We start from the raw sequence: 18,789 nt of genomic DNA on the forward strand, positions 1-18,789 counted from the left end.
GTTGGAACGGTTTAACCTGGATAGGGGTAAGAAGGAGGAGGGGAAGAAGGAGGATGAGGATAAGCGGCGGCATCGATTGATCCCGCGTACTTTTGCTAATTGGCTGCAGGCTTTTGCCATATTGGCGAGTGTCATTGGGGAACGGTCGCCGGATTGTTGTTCGGCGCTGTTTTGCTACCAGGACGCTATTGGGGAGGCGTATAGGGTTTATGGGGGTGTGGGTTGGCTCCGGTATGATGAGCAGTTCCGGCAGCGGAAAGCGGTGAGGCCCGATATCCGGTGGGATTATAAGGATATTGGGTTGTGGTTGAGGGTGACGGCGCCTCCTAGGGCTGGGCAGTCCTTTCGGGGGGAGTCCGGGGGGTCATCCCCGGGTGCCTTGGCGGCGGCATCGGCAAAGGGGTTGTGTTTCCTATTTAACGAGGGAAATTGCAGATTTGGGGCCAAGTGCAAATTTAAGCACGAGTGCACGGGGTGTGGGGGAGCTCATGGCGCTAACCGTTGCTTCAAAGGGGGCAGGAATAGGGGGGGGATAGTGCTGGAAAAGGGACGGACGCCGGTGCGGTTGGAAGAGATGCAGGGGTTTCTAGATAGGTACCCGGATCGGGTTGCGGCTGTTTTGTTGGGGGATGGTTTTGGTTTTGGTTTTCGGATTCCGTCAGTTGTTACGGCGGGGCCTATTGTTCATAAGAATCTTAGGTCTGCGCTTGTTCATGCGGATGTGGTGACGGAGAAGTTGAGGAGGGAGGTGGAGTTGGGGCGGATGGCGGGTCAATTCAAGGAACCGCCGATCCCGGGGTTGAGGGTGTCGCCGTTGGGGGTGGTGCCGAAGAAGGAGCCGAATAAGTTTCGGCTCATTCATCACTTGTCTTACCCGAAAGGGGTGTCGGTCAATGATGGTATAGATCCTGAACTCTGTTTGGTGGTCTACACATCCTTTGATGCGGCTGTGAGATGAGTGAGGCGGTTGGGGCGGGGGACGTTGATGGCTAAGGTTGATGTGGAGGCGGCGTTTCGTTTGCTGCCGGTGCACGTGGAGAGCATGGGTTTGTTGGGCTGTTTTTGGGATGGGGAGTATTTTGTGGATAGGTGCTTGCCGATGGGGTGCTCTCTCTCATGTGCATATTTTGAGACTTTTAGCTCATTTCTGGAATGGGTGGTGGTGGACGTTTCCGGTTGTTCGTCCGTTATCCATTATTTGGATGATTTTTTGTGTTTGGGGGCGGCGAATTCACGGGTGTGTTCTTTGTTGCTGAACACGGTGCAGTCAGTTTTTGCGCGTTTTGGGGTATCCGGCTGCGGGGGCTACGTGATTTGACTAAGGAATTTTTGGTGCGGCAGGTTTTGAAGGGTTGGCGGAGGGCTGCAGGCAGGGTGCCGGATTGTCGGAGGCCGGTGTCTTTTGAGTTGTTGGTGCGAATGGGTGATCGGTTGAGTGGGATTTGCAGTTCCGGGTGGGTCACTTTTGTGTCACTTTAACTTTTAAATCTTATTAAAGATTGTGTAGAGTGTGGCTGGAGGCGGGGCATGGAGGCGGGACAAGGGTGGGGCCTGTAAGGGGGCCCTTGATTTATTTTGCCCGGGGGCCCTGAGGGTTCTCAGTCCGCCCCTGTCTCTAGAACAACTGCTAAGAGGAGACTGTGTGAATCAGGCCTTCATGGTAGAAGATCTGCTAGGAAACCACTGCTAAGGACAGGCAACAAGCAGAAGAGACTTGTTTGGGCTAAAGAACACAAGGAATGGACATTAGACCAGTGGAAATCTGTGCTTTGGTCTGATGAGTCCAAATTTGAGATCTTTGGTTCCAACCACCGTGTCTTTGTGCGACGCAGAAAAGGTGAACGGATGGACTCTACGTGCCTGGCTCCCACCGTGAAGCATGGAGGAGGAGGTGTGATGGTGTGGGGGGGCTTTGCTGGTGACACTGTTGGGGATTTATTCAAAATTGAAGGCATACTGAACCAGCATGGCTACCACAGCATCTTGCAGCAGCATGCTATTCCCTCCGGTTTGCGTTTAGTTGGACCATCATTTATTTTTCAACAGGACAATGACCCCAAACACACCTCCAGGCTGTGCAAGGGCTATTTGACCATGAAGGAGAGTGATGGGGTGCTGCGCCAGATGACCTGGCCTCCACAGTCACCGGACCTGAACCCAATCGAGATGGTTTGGGGTGAGCTGGACCGCAGAGTGAAGGCAAAAGGGCCAACAAGTGCTAAGCATCTCTGGGAACTCCTTCAAGACCATTTCAGGTGACTACCTCTGGAAGCTCATCAAGAGAATGCCAAGAGTGTGCAAAGCAGTAATCAAAGCTAAAGGTGGCTACTTTGAAGAACCTAGAATATGACATATTTTCAGTTGTTTCACACTTTTTTGTTATGTATATAATTCCACATGTGATAATTCATAGTTTTGATGCCTTCAGTGTGAATCTACAATTTTTATAGTCATGAAAATAATGAAAACTCTTTGAATGAGAAGGTGTGTCCAAACTTTTGGTCTGTACTGTACTGGTAAGTAGCATCACCTGGGACTTACCTGCCAGCTCCTCATCAGATTGGCGATCTCTGCGCCCACGACTCGGGCGTTGTTTGCAGCCTGGACGTAAAGTTTGATGCTTCCCGACCCACGGCGCCAATCAACTCCAATACAGTTCACGTCTTCTGCTGCCAGAATGGCCTGAGGACAAGAGGATACGATCATCGATTAGATATTAAAGTCTGAGAGGTGGTCACAGTCCCGTCCCCTGTTACTGACAGATGTCATCACAGCCCTGCCCCATTACTGACAGAAGTGGTCACAGCCCCGCCCCTGTAACTTACAGAAAAGGTCACAGCCCCTCCCCTGTTACCGACAGAGGTGGTCACAGCCCCGCCCCCTGTTACTGACAGACAGGGTCACAGCCCGGTGCCCTGTTACTGACAACAAGGATCACAGCCCTTCCCCTGTTACTGACAGAGGTGGTCACAGCCGCACCCCCTGTTACTGACAGACTGTCACGCTTCGGTGTGGGAGGGAAACACCACACCGATCATAGGAGGGAAGGGAGGAACATGGAATCATGCCCGAGAACTAGGGAAGGAAGATGGACACCTCCTAGTGAAAACCCTAACCAAAATCCTGACTGACTACCAGTATGAACAGACCCCAAAGGTACGCGAGTTCATGCGCAGGAATACCTAGAGTCCTATCTAGCCCTATAGGACCCTGGTACTAATGGCAGGGACGAGACTACCTGTTCCTCCAAAAGGAAGGACGAACAGGAGTCTCCCTCAGGCCTAATACAAATAAGGAAATGCAACACACAGAACCCAAACAAAATACAAAAGGGAAGGGAAAGACAACTTCAAAGGGGCTATGGAAGAACCAGAAACTCGGTCAAGATCCAACCACACACTATCCACAGGCACAGAAGCTATAAACCGCACAGCATAGTGGGAGAACTATAAATAAGGAAGGTTAAATGACCACATTAGCAACACCTGAGACAATAGATGTGGCCAGTACCAGAAACACAGACGCCTATTGATGCAAAAGGAAAAACTGTCAGATCAAACCACGTGTTGCCAGTCTCACAGATCTCCTGCCACTCACTGTCGCCGGGACGCCTGTATATCTCGGTACATTCGTGACAGTACCCCCCCTTCCCTTTCTACAAGTGATCTCCGGGCACCCAGGAATGACCATATCTGGGTTAGACCTGTGAAAAGCTTTCACCAAACAACTGGCATTCATGTCAGATGCCGGTACCCACATCCTCTCCTCTGGTCCATAACCCTCCCAGTGAACAAGATACTGAAGAGATCTATGGAGTCAATAATCTTGGTGATCTGGAATTCCAAACTACTGTCCACCATGACAAGAGTGGGTGGCTAGGAAGATGACTCCAAAGGCTCAACAGATCTCTTCAACAAAGATTTATGAATTTTCAGAGCCAGAGGAAGTTCAAGACGAAAAGCTACAGGATTAATAATGGCAGAGATCTTATATGGACCAATAAACCAATAAACCTTGGACCCAACTTCCAAGAAGGTACCTTCAACTTATTGTTTCTTGTGGACAGCCACACAGAATCACCCACTCTCAGGTCCTTACCACTCATACGTTTCCTGTCAGCAACACGTTTATACTTGTTGCCCATAATCATCACGTTATCTTGAATTTTCCACAATATAGATGACAATGATGGTGAAAAACGCTCCTCCTCCTCAGGTATAACAGAAGTATCTGAACCAGAAAATGTGCCAAACTGTGGGTGAAACCCATATGCCCCAAAAAAACGCGACTCACTAGTGGACTCCTGTCTATGATTATTTATGGCAAACTCTGCCAAAGACAAAAACGAAGACCACTTCTCCTGGTTCTCAGAGACAAAACATCTCAAGTAAGTCTCCAGACTATGATAAATGTGCTCCGTCTGTCCGTTCGACTGAGGAATCTGAGGATGAAAAGCCGAAGAAAAGGACAGTTGTACCCCAGCCGAGTACAGAACGCCTTACAGAATCTGGACACAAACTGAGTCCCCCGATCCGGAACCACGTCAGAGGGAATGCCATGAAGTTTCACAATGTTGTCAACAAATACTTGAGCAAGTGTTTTAGCATTAGGTAGGCCCGGCAACGCTATAAAGTGCGACATTTTACAAAAGAGATCAACTACCACCAGAATAACTGTCTTTCCTAAAAATCCATGGATAAGTGAGTCCAAGGTCTGAAAGGGATGGGCAACGGAAGTAGGGATCCGGAAGGCCGAGTATGTGTCACCTTAGTGTGTGCACAGGTACTACAGGTTGACAGACACATAGTCCTCAACACACTTACGCAACCCCGGCTACCAGAATCTATGAGACTATGGGACTCTTTACTGTCAGAGCAGTGAGACTATGGGACTCTTTACTGTCAGAGCAGTGAGACTATGGGACCCTTTACTGTCAGAGCAGTGAGACTATGGACTCTTTACTGTAAGAGCAGAGAGACTATGGACTCTTTACTGTAAGAGCAGTGAGACTATGGGACTCTTTACTGTCAGAGCAGTGAGACTATGGGACTCTTTACTGTCAGAGCAGTGAGACTATGGGACTCTTTACTGTAAGAGCAGTGAGACTATGGACTCTTTACTGTCAGAGCAGTGAGACTATGGGACTCTTTACTGTCAGAGCAGTGAGACTATGGGCTCTATACTGTAAGAGCAGTGAGACTATGGACTCTATACTGTAAGAGCAGTGAGACTATGGACTCTTTACTGTAAGAGCAGTGAGGCTATGGACTCTATACTGTAAGAGCAGTGAGACTATGGACTCTTTACTGTAAGAGCAGTGAGACTATGGGCTCTTTACTGTAGGAGCAGTGAGAATGTGGACTCTATACTGTAACAGCAGTGAGACTATGGGACTCTTTACTGTAAGAGCAGTGAGACTATGGACTCTTTACTGTAAGAGCAGTGAGACTATGGACTCTTTACTGTAAGAGCAGTGAGACTATGGACTCTATACTGTAAGAGCAGTGAGACTATGGGCTCTGTACTGTAAGAGCAGTGAGACTATGGACTCTCTACTGTAAGAGCAGTGAGACTATGGACTCTGTACTGTAAGAGCAGTGAGACTATGGACTCTATACTGTAAGAGCAGTGAGACTATGGACTCTATACTGTAAGAGCGGTGAGACTATGGACTCTATACTGTAAGAGCAGTGAGACTATGGACTCTATACTGTAAGAGCAGTGAGACTATGGATTCTATACTGTAAGAGCGGTGAGACTATGGACTCTTTACTGTAAGAGCAGTGAGACTATGGACTCTATACTGTAAGAGCAGTGAGACTATGGACTCTATACTGTAAGAGCAAGTGAGACTATGGACTCTTTACTGTAAGAGCAGTGAGACTATGGACTCTTTACTGTAAGAGCAGTGAGACTATGGACTCTATACTGTAAGAGCAGTGAGACTATGGACTCTATACTGTAAGAGCAGTGAGACTATGGACTCTATTACTGTAAGAGCAGTGGACTATGACTATACTGGAGCAGTTGACTATGGACTCTACTGTAAGAGCAGTGAGACTATGGACTCTCTACTGTAAGAGCAGTGAGACTATGGACTCTATACTGTAGAGCAGTGAGACTATGGACTCTATATGTAAGAGCGGTGAGACTATGGACTCTTTACTGTAAGAGCGGTGAGACTATGACTCTTTACTATAAGAGCAGTGAGACTATGGACTCTATACTGTAAGAGCAGTGAGACTATGGACTCTATACTGTAGGAGCAGTGAGACTATGGACTCTATACTGTAAGAGCGGTGAGACTATGGACTCTTTACTGTAAGAGCGGTGAGACTATGGACTCTATACTGTAAGAGCGGTGAGACTATGGACTCTTTACTGTAAGAGCAGTGAGACTATGGACTCTATACTGTAAGAGCAGTGAGACTATGGGCTCTGTACTGTAAGAGCAGTGAGACTATGGACTCTTTACTGTAAGAGCGGTGAGACTATGGACTCTTTACTGTAAGAGCGGTGAGACTATGGACTCTTTACTGTAAGAGCTGTGAGACTATGGGCTCTGTACTGTAAGAGCAGTGAGACTATGGACTCTTTACTGTAAGAGCGGTGAGACTATGGACTCTTTACTGTAAGAGCTGTGAGACTATGGGACTCTTTACTGTCAGAGCAGTGAGACTATGGACTCTTTACTGTCAGAGCAGTGAGAATATAGACTCTTTACTGTCAGAGCAGTGAGACTATGGGACTCTTTACTGTCAGAGCAGTGAGACTATGGGACTCTTTACTGTCAGAGCAGTGAGTGTGGCGAAACCAACCTCGCCACGGTGTTTTGGAGGGGGCTGTTTGCCAGCCTCCTGCCCTGGGATTATGGTCCCTTAAGTTATTGGGTCTTAAGGCACTTGGGACTGAGCCCTCTGTCCCTGGATTGCATCATTTGCCTTACTTGCTTGGATTTTACTATTCCCATGGTGAGAACAATGGATGGAGCACATGGTGAGAATGGAGAGCACCCGACAGTTTTAGGGAGGGTGATGAGGGACTGATGGTTCCTCCTATCCTTCCCTAAGGTGGTCAGAGGGCCCATATATGGGATGTTCCTGGTGGGTGATGTGGCAGATGGGGGAATGAAAAGGAACGGGTTAAATGGCAGGGTGGTGTGGCTAGTAGAAGGAAGGGGAGGTGGCCTTAGTGGAGGATAAATACGCCCTCCCCTGCTCCTGCCTCTTCCTCTGTTCGGTGAAGGAAGCTGGTAGGTCTGCTAGCTCCCTGTCCCCAAGAGTCATGGCCGCAGGAGATGTTCACTTACGTGAAGCGCTCCCGGCTAGGTTTAGTGAGGAAGGGGAAGGCTGGCTGCGCTCTTTTTTGAGCGGCCTTAGCGCTCCTGCTTCCTCCGTCCCTCCTGTGCCTGCTGTGTTGGATGCGGTGGTGGCACCGCTAGTGGCTGTCTCCTCCCCCAGTGCCTTCAGCGATGCGCCGGCGGAGCGGCGGTCAGGTCGTACTCACCGGCCTCCGGTCTGCTTGGGGAATTCCCCTCCCTCCTCCCGGGCTGCGGCGGCTGAGGTTCCAATGCGCAGGCGCGCTGCTTCTGTTCGGCGGCCGGGGTCTGACTCGCGCCGCCGGCATGTGGCTCTGCCCCTTCCGCTTCCGCCCGTTTTGCCGCCCAGTTGCGGTGTACAGCGGCAGTGCAGGCGAGCGTCCGGGGTGTAATGGGGTCCAATAACAGTGCCCTGGATGAGGGGGATAGGCCTCCCACCCCTCCTGAATCCCAGCCAGCCCCACTATTACCTCCTCCTCCTTCCCGTTCAGGGGGATCATTACAGGGGGATCCGGTGCACGGTTTATTGGGGGGTGCAGGGCCTGGTCCGCATGTGGCCATTCTGCCTTCTCCGAATGTTGGCAGCGATAGTGTGATGGGTGCCCCGCAATTGCCCCCTTCCCTCCCACTTAGCCAGCCACTTGCTGCCCCCTCCACTCAGGTCCGCTCACGCAGGCGCAGGGAGGTGTCATTGTCCCCCTCCTCATAGGTTGATGGCAGGAGCGGGGGGCGGCGGTATCGTCGTAGTCGCCGTCAGCGGCGTGGATCCCGGTCGTCTAGGCGTAGTAGGCGGTCCAGATCCTCTCGGTGGCGCTCCCCGTCGTCCTCGGATGGGTCGTCGGGCGCCTCAGGGGAGTCTGTGCGTTCACCGCGTCCCCGACGGGATCGGCCGTTTCCGGTTGAAGTGTCCAGGGCCGCTAGCCTGGTGAATTTGGCGGTTCATGGAGATGTCGGTCCTGTACCTGCGATGGCGGCGCCAGTCCCTTCTCTTGCTGGTGAGTACCACTTTGCAATAGTGGGGCTACTGCTGGGCTGGAAGTATTGTTGAAGTCCTTGTTGGAAAGATTGCCTGCCTCGTCATCACCGGCAGCGTCAGTGGCTGTGTCGCCGGTAGCCGGGCCGGTGTCAGGGGACGCAGTTTCCCCCCCGGCGGGGCCCTCCCCTCCGGTGCTGGCGGGCGTGCACAAGGATTCCTTTTTCTGTGGGGTTAGTCCTTTGGGTTCGCATTTGGAGGAAGCGGTGAGGGAGAAGATTTGGTCTAACCAATATGTGGACATTTGGTCCTTAATATCGGTGGACCAACACACGGTGGATAAGGAGAAACGTTTTTTGGATAAGCCGTATGACAGACGAATGAAAGTGTCCAGGACTATGAACAACTGGTTACAGGCGTTTGTTGTCTTAGGTTGTGTTATGGCTCAGCGTCATCCTGAGCGCTGTGTGGAGTTGTTCATATACCTGGATACTATATATAGTGCCTATAAGGCGCATGGGGGCAGTGCGTGGTGGAGGTATGATGAGGAATTTAGGAGGCGGTTGGCGCTGCAGCCGGAGCTGGGATGGGGGGTTAGGGCCACGGATGTGCGGCTTCGGCTTATGGTGTCGCAGCGACCCCCTCCCTTTTCAGGGGCGGCCGCTGGTGTCGGGGCTTCCACGGCTCAGGGATCAGTGGCCGTTAGATGACCAGGTGCGTGCTGGTTGTTCAATGAGGGGTTTTGCAAATACGCCGGTCTGTGCAAGTATAAACATGAATGCTCGGCTTGCGGGGGCCCTCACGGAGCGGGGAGATGTACTAAGTCCCAGGTTAGACCCGGAAGAGTCCCTCCTGTCTTTGAGCAGAAGGACGCCGGTCAGCGTGGTAGAGATGGCGCCGTGGCTAGGCAGGTACCCCAATAGGGCGGCTGCGGGTACGCTTCGTGATGGTTTTTCTGAGGGTTTCTTTATACCGTTTGTTCTTAATAGGTCCCCGGTTTTCTCTGATAACCTTAAGTCTGTCAGGGAAAATCCGGAAGTTTTGGTAGAGAAGTTGCGGAAGGAAGTGGCCGCAGGTAGGATGGCGGGGCCTTTTATTGCCCCACCGTTTGCTAATTTGCGGGTGTCACCGTGGGGTGTTGTTCCCAAGAAAGAGCAGGGTAAATTTTGTCTCATACATCATTTGTCTCATCCACGGGGTATGTCCGTGAATGACGCCATCCTCCCTGAGGAGGCGTCGGTAACGTATGTATCGTTTGATAGGGCGGTGGCATTGGTGAGGATGCCCTAATGGCGAAGTCGGATATTGAATCTGCGTTTCGGCTTTTGCCCATTCACCCTGATTGTTTCCATTTGCTTGGCGGTTGCTTTAAGGGCCTGTTCTACTATGACATGTGTTTGCCTATGGGGTGCTCCATTTCGTGCCATTATTTTGAGATGTTCAGCTCCTTCTTGGAATGGGTTGTTCAGGTGGAGGCTGGTTTGTCGTCAGTGATTCACTATCTCGATGATTTCCTTTTTGTGGGACCGCAGGAGGGCGACGGCTGTCAGCTCCTGCTGGCCACATTTTTGAGGGTATAGGCACGTTTTGGAGTCCCTAGTTTGGTGCATAAGACGGAGGGTCCGGTGACTTGTCTTTTCTTTTTAAAAGATTGAAATTGATTCTGTGGCTATGGTGTTTCGGCTTCCTGCAGACAAATTGAGTACTTTGGCGGGTTTGATTGAAGGGTTTTTTGGTGGTTGACAAGGTGACTTTGCGGCAGCTCCAGTCCCTCCTGGGTTTGCTTTGCTTTGCGTGTCGGGTCATGCCTATGGGTCGTGTTTTTTCGCGGCGCCTCTCTTTGGCTACGCGGGGGAGCCGATCCCCTCGGCATCGCATTCGGCTCACAAGATCATTAAAGGCTGACCTGAGGGTGTGGAGGTCCTTTCTGGGTTCTTACAACGGGCACACTTGCTTTATCGATGAGATGGTATCGAACTCGGAGTTGGAATTGTGGTCTGATGTGGCTGGCTCGGGTGGTTTTGGAACGATACTGGGTAAGGAGTGGTGTGCGGCTTCCTGGCCGGAGGAGTGGCGGGTTTTGTGCTTGGTTAAGAATCTTACACTGTTTGAGCTGTTCCCTATAGTGGTGGCGGTGGAGATTTGGGGAGGACGTTTAGAGAACCGGCATGTTTGTTTTTGGTCGGATAATTTAAGTACGGTGCAGTGTATTAATTGTCTGTCTTCTTCCTCCCTTCCAGTGCTGGCGTTGCTGCGGCATTTGGTGCTTCGTTGTTTGGAGCGGAATATCTATTTCAGGGCCAGACATGTTCCCGGGGTTGACAATCGGATCGCTGATGCTCTTTCTCGCTTTAATTGGCAGGTGTTTCGGGAGTTGCATCCGGAGGCGGCGTTGGATGGGCTGGTATGCCCTCAGTTCCTGTGGCAAGTAGTGGTCAACAGCTGATGTCACTCGTGAGTGCGTCAGTGTCGCCAGCAACGTGGCAGGCGCATGGTAAGGCCTGGGCTGAATGATTGGCGGTGTGTGGGGCGAGAAATGTTGTTGGGAGGGATGACATTCGCCTGGAGGTGACTGTGGAGTGGTTGCTGAGAATGAGGTCTATGGGGGTTTCTGCCCATGTTGCGCGGCGGCGGCAGTCCGGGGTGGCGTTCTATTTCAAATTATGTGGTTGGACGGATGTGACGAAATTATTCGTGGTGCGACAGGCTATGAAAGGATGGCAGAAGGAATATGTGGTGCGGGATAATAGACGGCCTGTTTCTTTCGCGCTGCTTTGCAAGATGATTGATTGTTGTGGGACTGTGTGTTCATCGGAATTTGAGGGCGCTATGGTGGCGGCTAGTTTTTGTTTAGCCTTTTTTGCGGCCCTGAGGGTGGGTGAATTGGTTGCTCCATCAAGTTCTAAAGCTGGGGGTTTGTTGCAGTCGGATGTGGTGTTGGCGAATAATGCTCTTAGAGTACATATTAAGAGGTTGAAAACGGATCAGTTGGGGGCAGGGGTGTGGTTGCCAATTTTACCGGTGGTGGGAGTAGCTTGCCCAGTTAGGGTGGTGGGCGAGTATATGGCTGTCAGAGCGGGGGGAGTGAATTTTCTCGCACACGCGGATGGGTCCCCATTTATGAAATTTCAATTTTCCTCAGTTTTGCGCAAATGCCTGAGGCGGGTGGGGGTTGTTCCTAGTGAGTTTGGTGCTCATTCTTTTCGGATCGGGGCGGCAACTGAGGCGGCTAGAGCGGGTCTAGCTGAATCCGAAGTTATGCGGATTGGTAGGTGGCGTTCTGCTTGTTTTGCGCGATATATTCGGCCGGATTTGCTGGTGTGATTTAAAAAAAAAAAAAAAAAAGTTTGGAAGAGAGGGGTTCGGTGGTTGCAGTTGTATGGTGGTTATGTTTTTCTTTTTGTCTTTTTAGGTGCTGTTCGTCCGGTGGTGTGGTTATTGGGCCACTCTTATATTTTCTGGGCGGCGCAGAGTGCGGAACGGAGGCCTGGAGGCCGGAACTTGGGATTCAGGGAAGTAGAGGTTTTTTGGAAAGGTATTCGGGGCCTTTGGTGGTCGCAACTGTTGCCGGAGGTGGTCGATTTGGGTTTCCGGTCCGCTGGTCCGGTAATACTGGTGATTCATGCGGGTGGGAACGACTTATGTGCCCTTCGGCTGATGGAATTAATGGCGCTCATGCGATCTGACATAGAGCGGTTCCCGGCCTTCTTTAGAGAGTTGGTCATCGTGTGGTCGGAGGTTAGTCCACGAGTGGTCTGGCACTGGGCTCGTGATGGTGAGGCACTTGAGAGGTGCCGAAAAACGCTGAATGCTCGCATTTCGCGCTTTGTGCGTTCTCGAGGGGGTGTAACGGTCCGTCACCGTCAGCTGGAGGGAGACAACAGGGCATTGATGAGGCCAGATGGCGTGCACTTGACGGATATCGGTTTGGACATATTTTTGTCTGGCATCCAAGACGGGATAGAGGCAATGTGGAGAACTGAAGCTTGATGGGAGACGATCTGGAGCACGTGCCCTCTGGTGTTCAGGGGTTGGCACACGCACAGAAGGAGTGGTTCGGAGGAGGAGTTTATAATTGCCTGTATAATGTGAGCTGTGGCCGACAATCACCCAGTAAAAGAGAGTTTTAAAGTTGAAGGTTGTCCGTGTCCTTTGTTATAGGATAAGTTGGTGAGGGGAAGGGCCCGAAGGTAGGTGTTATCCTAACCACTTTTTCCCTGAATACCAGCAGTCTGGAGAGCACCCGACAGTTTTAGGGAGGGTGATGAGGGACTGATGGTTCCTCCTATCCTTCCCTAAGGTGGTCAGAGGGCCCATATATAGGATGTTCCTGGTGGGTGATGTGGCAGATGGGGGAATGAAAAGGAACGGGTTAAATGGCAGGGTGGTGTGGCTAGTAGAAGGAAGGGGAGGTGGCCTTAGTGGAGGATAAATACGCCCTCCCCTGCTCCTGCCTCTTCCTCTGTTCGGTGAAGGAAGCTGGTCCCGCCCGCCCGCCCTGTTTATGGTTTTTGATTTTAATGCCTGGTTGGTCATATTGTGTTTCCTTTTTCGAGGTTCCTAGTGGTGCGGAATTAGGAAGTCACAGCTGGCGGCAATGTGGAGAACTGAAGCTTGATGGGAGACGATCTGGAGCACGTGCCCTCTGGTGTTCAGGGGTTGGCACACGCACAGAAGGAGTGGTTCGGAGGAGGAGTTTATAATTGCCTGTATAATGTGAGCTGTGGCCGACAATCACCCAGTAAAAGAGAGTTTTAAAGTTGAAGGTTGTCCGTGTCCTTTGTTATAGGATAAGTTGGTGAGGGGAAGGGCCCGAAGGTAGGTGTTATCCTAACCCCTTTTTCCCTGAATACCAGCAGTCCAATAGATAGCGGCCTTTTTAACTCACAGACACTGTTCTGACTTTTCCACACGGTGCTATCTTGCCTGTATTTGGTGCACAGAGACATCATTCAGTAGTTTGAAACTACCAAACAGGGGACACATTTATTAGTGACTATTTTCTGTATAACTTGTATATTTTCGGTGTAACTGGCATAAAACTGTATCTTCCAAACTACTGAACGGATGTGGGTGAATTTTGGACATGTGGTTCACCCAGATCCCCCAGTTCCGAGGATATATTGGTTATGGGGTTATTGCATGTTTTGGGGTTCTTGTGATATGTTTTTGTGGCGAAACCAACCTCGCCACTGGGTTTTGGAGAGGGCTCTTTAAAAGCCTCTTGCCTCAGGATTATGGCCCATAGTAACTGTAAAGGAGAAGACAGACCGGCCGCACAGCTTAAATCTGTCTGTAGAATTGTATTTTATGTTATTATGCGTTCGGTTAAATTGTATGTTATGTGAGGGCACCCAGATAGCTAATATTATTGTATTCATGTATTCTGAGTGCCATTCACCTAATGATATGCACTCAGACTTCAGCTATCTGGGGATATGTTAAATGTCTGTGTTTGCTGTGGGGGTGTGCCATTGTGTGTTTAAATGGTGATGTCTGTCCTGTTGTCTCCACGTGTGTATTGGTGATCTCCCTTTGTCCTGAGAGATAATTGAATTGCCTTCGTTTGTCTCTCGGACAGAGAGGAGGAAACCATGATGCATTGTGGGGATGTGTTGTATCTGTTCCGTATTTGCAAAACTGTAATAAAAACCAGGCTGGGTGTGCCAGCACATCAGACCACTGTTTGACCCTCAAGACGGAGCCTTGTCTCGTTATTGGGGGGATTCCCTGTATGCTGTTGGAGACTGATTGCCAGGAGTGTAAGCCGATTGGATGCCTTTCCTGTTCGTCTGCCGGCAGCTATTCGCGAGGTTCCAGTTTGGAGTGCTATTTTGTATCCAGTTCGGGAGGTCGGTGTTCTGCAGTAGCTGTGCCTGTCTCTCGGAAAGGGGCATATCGCCTTAACGAATTTTAACCCCTTGTCTGCTGAAACGGTCCGTTACAGTTTTATAAAACTGTATTTCTCTGCCTTTGATAATTATATTCGCCCTTGTGTTCAATAATCATCACCGGCAGAGTGGAGGATTTTGTGTGGATGTGTTTCTATTGTCCCATTGTGTGTTTAAATGGTGATGTCTGTCCTGTTGTCTCCACATGTGTATTGGCGATCTCGCTTTGTCCTGAGAGATAATTGGATTACTTCTCGGTTGTCTCCGGTACAGAGAGGAGGAAACCATGATGCATTGTGGGGATGTGTTGTATCTGTCCTGTATTTGCAACAACTGTAATAAAAACCAGGCTGGGTGTGCCAGCACGTCAGACCACTGCTTGACCCTGAACACGGAGCCTTGTCTCATTATTGGGGGGATTCCCTGTATGCTGTTAGAGACTGATTGCGAGTGGAGTGTAAGCTGATTGTATGCTTTTCCTGTTCGTCTGCTAGCAGCTATTCGAAAGGTTCCAGTTTGGAGTGCTATTTTGTATCCAGTTCGGAAGTTTGGTGTTCTGCAGTAGCTGTGCCTGTCTCTCAGAAAGGGGCATATCACCTAAACGGATTTTAACCCTTTGTCTGCTGAAACGGTCCATAGCAGTGAGACTATGGGACTCTTTGCTGTCAGAGCAGTGAGACTATGGGACTCTTTACTGTCAGAGCAGTGAGACTATGGGACTCTTTACTGTCAGAGCAGTGAGACTATGGGGCTCTTTACTGTCAGAGCAGTGAGACTGTGGACTCTTTACTGTCAGAGCAGTGAGACTTTGGACTCTTTACTGTCAGAGCAGTGAGACTATGGACTCTATACTGTAAGAGCAGTGAGACTATGGACTCTATACTGTAAGAGCAGTGAGACTATGGACTCTATACTGTAAGAGCAGTGAGACTATGGACTCTTTACTGTAAGAGCAGTGAGACTATGGACTCTTTACGGTAAGAGCAGCGAGAGTATGGACTCTTTACGGTAAGAGCAGCGAGACTATGGACTCTTTACTGTAAGAGCAGCGAGACTATGGGCTCTTTACGGTAAGAGCAGTGAGACTATGAGCTCTATACTGTAAGAGCAGTGAGACTAAGGACTCTTTACGGTAAGAGCAGTGAGACTATGGGCTCTTTACGGTAAGAGCAGTAAGACTATGGTCTCTTTACGGTAAGAGCAGTGAGACTAAATATTATTACAGGCTATAGCTACTAGAGAGGGGTCGTTGATCCAGGAAGTTATTCTGATGCCTGATTGGCGTCGGGAAGGAATTTTTTTCCTCTGAGGAACATTGGCTTCTACCTCACAGTTTTTTGTTTTGCCTACCACCCTTACCAGCTGTGTAATTTAGTAGTGTGCAGTAATACGGGCACTTACCTGGCACATGTCAGACACCCAGTTATTCACTGCTTTATCCGCCATACCGTGAACAATCAGACAAGTCTTTCGAGTTTTCAGGAACTTTGAGGCTGTGATACTCGTTATGTTATCAGCGCTGATTGTCTGGAAAATAAGTGAATAGAGATACAAAATACCAGTGATGGTGATATTGGTGATAAGAGATGTGCCAGTGGTGGTAGTGATGGTAGTAGAACTAGTAATAGTGGTAATCAGTGTGAGTTCCTATTTTGTATTTAAAGCTGGTTTTATTTCAATTTTGTATGTCATGATGCAGGGCAGCAATTAAGGAGCCTGAAACGCGTCACTGTGAATTGCATATATTTATCTACCTTGATGATGTCTGGTTTTTAACCTGGAGCTAACAAATATTACCTTTTATGAGGAGCTGGAATCTACTTTTCTTTTGGAGTTTCTACGTGCCCGTGTCCAGGTCAAGCTATTCTGTGTCTCCTCGTGTGTGCACAGGTGAGCTGTGTAGTAATAGTGGTAAGGATAGCAGTGGTACAAGTAATACTACAAGCTGTACTGTTAGTAATGATAATAGAACTTGTGGTAGTTAAAGTGAGGATACTAGTAATATTGGTAGTGATTGTACTAGTAAAATTGGTATTAACAGTGCTAATAATTAGCTAACTAGAAATAGTGATCTCATTATAATAGTAGTACTAAAATAAAGTAGTAATAGCAGTCATGATACTAGTAAAATACATTGTAGTATTAATAGAAAAAAATAGTAATAATGAAAGTGATAAGTGGTAGTGATAGTATTAATAATAGTGGTAGTACTAGATGGAATACTAGTAATATGGAAGCCATAATGATAGTGTGAGTAATAGTGACAGTACTAGTTATACTGGTGGTAGTAATGTTAGCAAAAGTGGTTATACTAGTAATACTAATAAAAGTGATAGTGTGCGTTATAGTGGTAATATAAATGGCAGTACAACTAACTGTGGAGGCAATACTTATAGTACAAGTAACGGGGGGGGGGGGGGCACATCTCCGTTTCATTTTCCATAAGAAAAACAGAAAAGAAATAAAAACGGACCCTGTTGCACATCTGGCGTCTGTTTGAGCCATTTCCATCTGAGATCCAGTATTTTAGACGGAAAATTGAAAAATCACAGACACAGTACCTTTCTTCATCTAAAAAGACAGATCTCAGAAGAAAAAGGCTCAAACAGACGCCAGATGTGTAAAAGGGTCAGTTTTCTTTTTTTTTCTGTTCTTCTTACAGAAAATTAAACAGAGATGTGAACTCTCCCTTACAAAGGTAGTAGTGGTAATAGAGGTAATATTAGTATTAACAGAGGTGGTAGTAGTACTAGTAAAAGAGGCGGTTGTAGTTCTAGTAAAAGAGGCTGTAGTATTAGTAAGCAAGGTGGTAGTAGTACTAGTAGGCAAAGTGGTAGTAGTACTAGTAATAGAGGTGCAATGTAGTACTAGTAAAAGAGGTGCAATGTAGTACTAGTAATAGAGGTGGTATTAGTACTAGTAAGCAAGGTGGTAGTAGTACTAGTAAGAGAGGCAGTAGTAGAACTAGTAAGAAAGGCGGTGGTAGTACTAATAAGAGAAGAGGTGGTAGTACTAGTAAGAGAGGTGGTAGTAGTACTAGTAAAAGAGGTGGTAATAGTACTAGTAAGATAGATGGTAGTAGTACTAGTAAGAGAGTTTGTAGTAGTACCCGTAATGCATGTGGTAGTAGTACTAGTAAGACAGGCGGTAGTAGTACTAGTAATAGAGGGGATAGTAGTACTAGTAAGAGAGCTGGTAGTAGTACCAGTAATAGAGACAGTAGTTCTAGTAAGAGAGGATGTAGTAGAACTAGTAATAGAGGCTGTAGTAGTACTGGTAGGAGAGGTGGTAGTTGTACCAGCAAGCAAGGTGGTAGTAGTACTATTAATAGTGGTGGTAGTAGTACCAGTAATAGTGGTGGTAGTAGTACCAGTAATAGTAGTGGTAGTAGTTCCAGTAACAGAGATCGTAATAGTACCAGTAATAAAGGTGGTAGTAGTACCAGTAATAGAGGTGATAGTAGTACTAGTAAGAGAGGCAGTAGTTCTGGTAATATAGGCTGTAGAAGAACTAGTAATAGAGGCTGTAGTAGTATAAGTAAGAAAGGTGGTGGTAGTACCAGTAAGAGAGGTGGTAGTAGTACTAGTAATGTAGGTGTAATGTAGTACTAGTAATAGAGGTGGTAGTATTACTAATAAGCAAGGTGTTAGTAGTACTAGTAAGCAAGGTAGCAATAGTACTAGTAAGTGAGGTGGCATAGTACAAGTAAGCGAGGTAGTAGTAGTAGTACTAGTAAGCAAGGTGTAATGTAGTACTAGTAATAGAGGTGGTAGTAGTAATAGTAAGAGAGATGGTAGTAGTACCAGAAATAGTGGTGGCAGTAGGACCAGTAATAGAGGTGGTAGTAGTACCAGCAATTAGAGGCGGTAGTAGTGCCAGTAATAGAGGCAATATTAGTACTAGTAAGAGAGGCAATGCTAGTACTTGTAAAAGAGCTTGTAGTAGTACCAATAATAGAGGCGGTAGCAGTACCAGTAAGAGAGGCGGTGGTAGTACTAGTAATAGAGGTGATAGTAGTACTAGTAGAAGAGCTGGTAGTAGTACCAGTAATAGAGGCAGTAGTAGTACAAGTAATAGAGGCAGTAGTAGTACTAGTAAGAAAGGCGGTAGTAGTACTAGTAATAGTGGGGGTGGTATTATCAGTAATAGAGGTGGTAGTAATACTAGTAATAAAGATGGTAGTAGTACTAGTAATAGAGGTGATAGTAGTTCTAGTAGTAGAGGTGATAGTAGTACTAGTAATAGAGGTGATAGTAGTACTAGTAATAGAGGTGATAGTTCAAATAGGAGAGGCTGTAGTAGAACAAGCAATAGAGGCTGTAGTAGTACTAGTAAGAGAGGTGGTGGTAGTACCAGTAACAGAGGTGGTAGTAGTATTAGTAAGCAAAGTGGTAGTAGTACTAGTAATATAGGTGTAATGTAGTACTAGAAATAGAGGTGACAGTAGTACTAGTAAGCAAGGTGGTATTAGTACTAGTAAGTGAGGTGGCAGTAGTACTAGTAAGCGATGTAATAGTAGTACTAGTAAGCAAGGTGTAATGTAGTACAAGTAATAGAGGAGGTAGTAGTACTAGTAAGAGAGATGTTTGTGGTACCAGTAATAGTGG

The 18,789-nt window shown here is 48.1% G+C and overlaps 1 protein-coding gene across 1 annotated transcript in view; it reads right to left on the bottom strand.

Moving 5' to 3' along the window:
* LOC122941120 (pancreatic lipase-related protein 2-like) overlaps positions 1-18,789 on the bottom strand; it is a 133,762-nt gene that overhangs the window by 108,141 nt on the left and 6,832 nt on the right. The window contains exons 3-4 of the mRNA XM_044298143.1: positions 15,584-15,709; positions 2,542-2,682 (exon numbers count right to left, since the gene is read on the bottom strand). Of these exons, the coding sequence (XP_044154078.1) occupies positions 2,542-2,682; positions 15,584-15,709 (267 nt within the window). The remainder of the gene's footprint in view (positions 1-2,541; positions 2,683-15,583; positions 15,710-18,789) is intronic.

The sequence above is a fragment of the Bufo gargarizans genome, chromosome 6, assembly GCF_014858855.1.
Source record: "Bufo gargarizans isolate SCDJY-AF-19 chromosome 6, ASM1485885v1, whole genome shotgun sequence".
Lineage (NCBI taxonomy): Eukaryota > Metazoa > Chordata > Amphibia > Anura > Bufonidae > Bufo > Bufo gargarizans.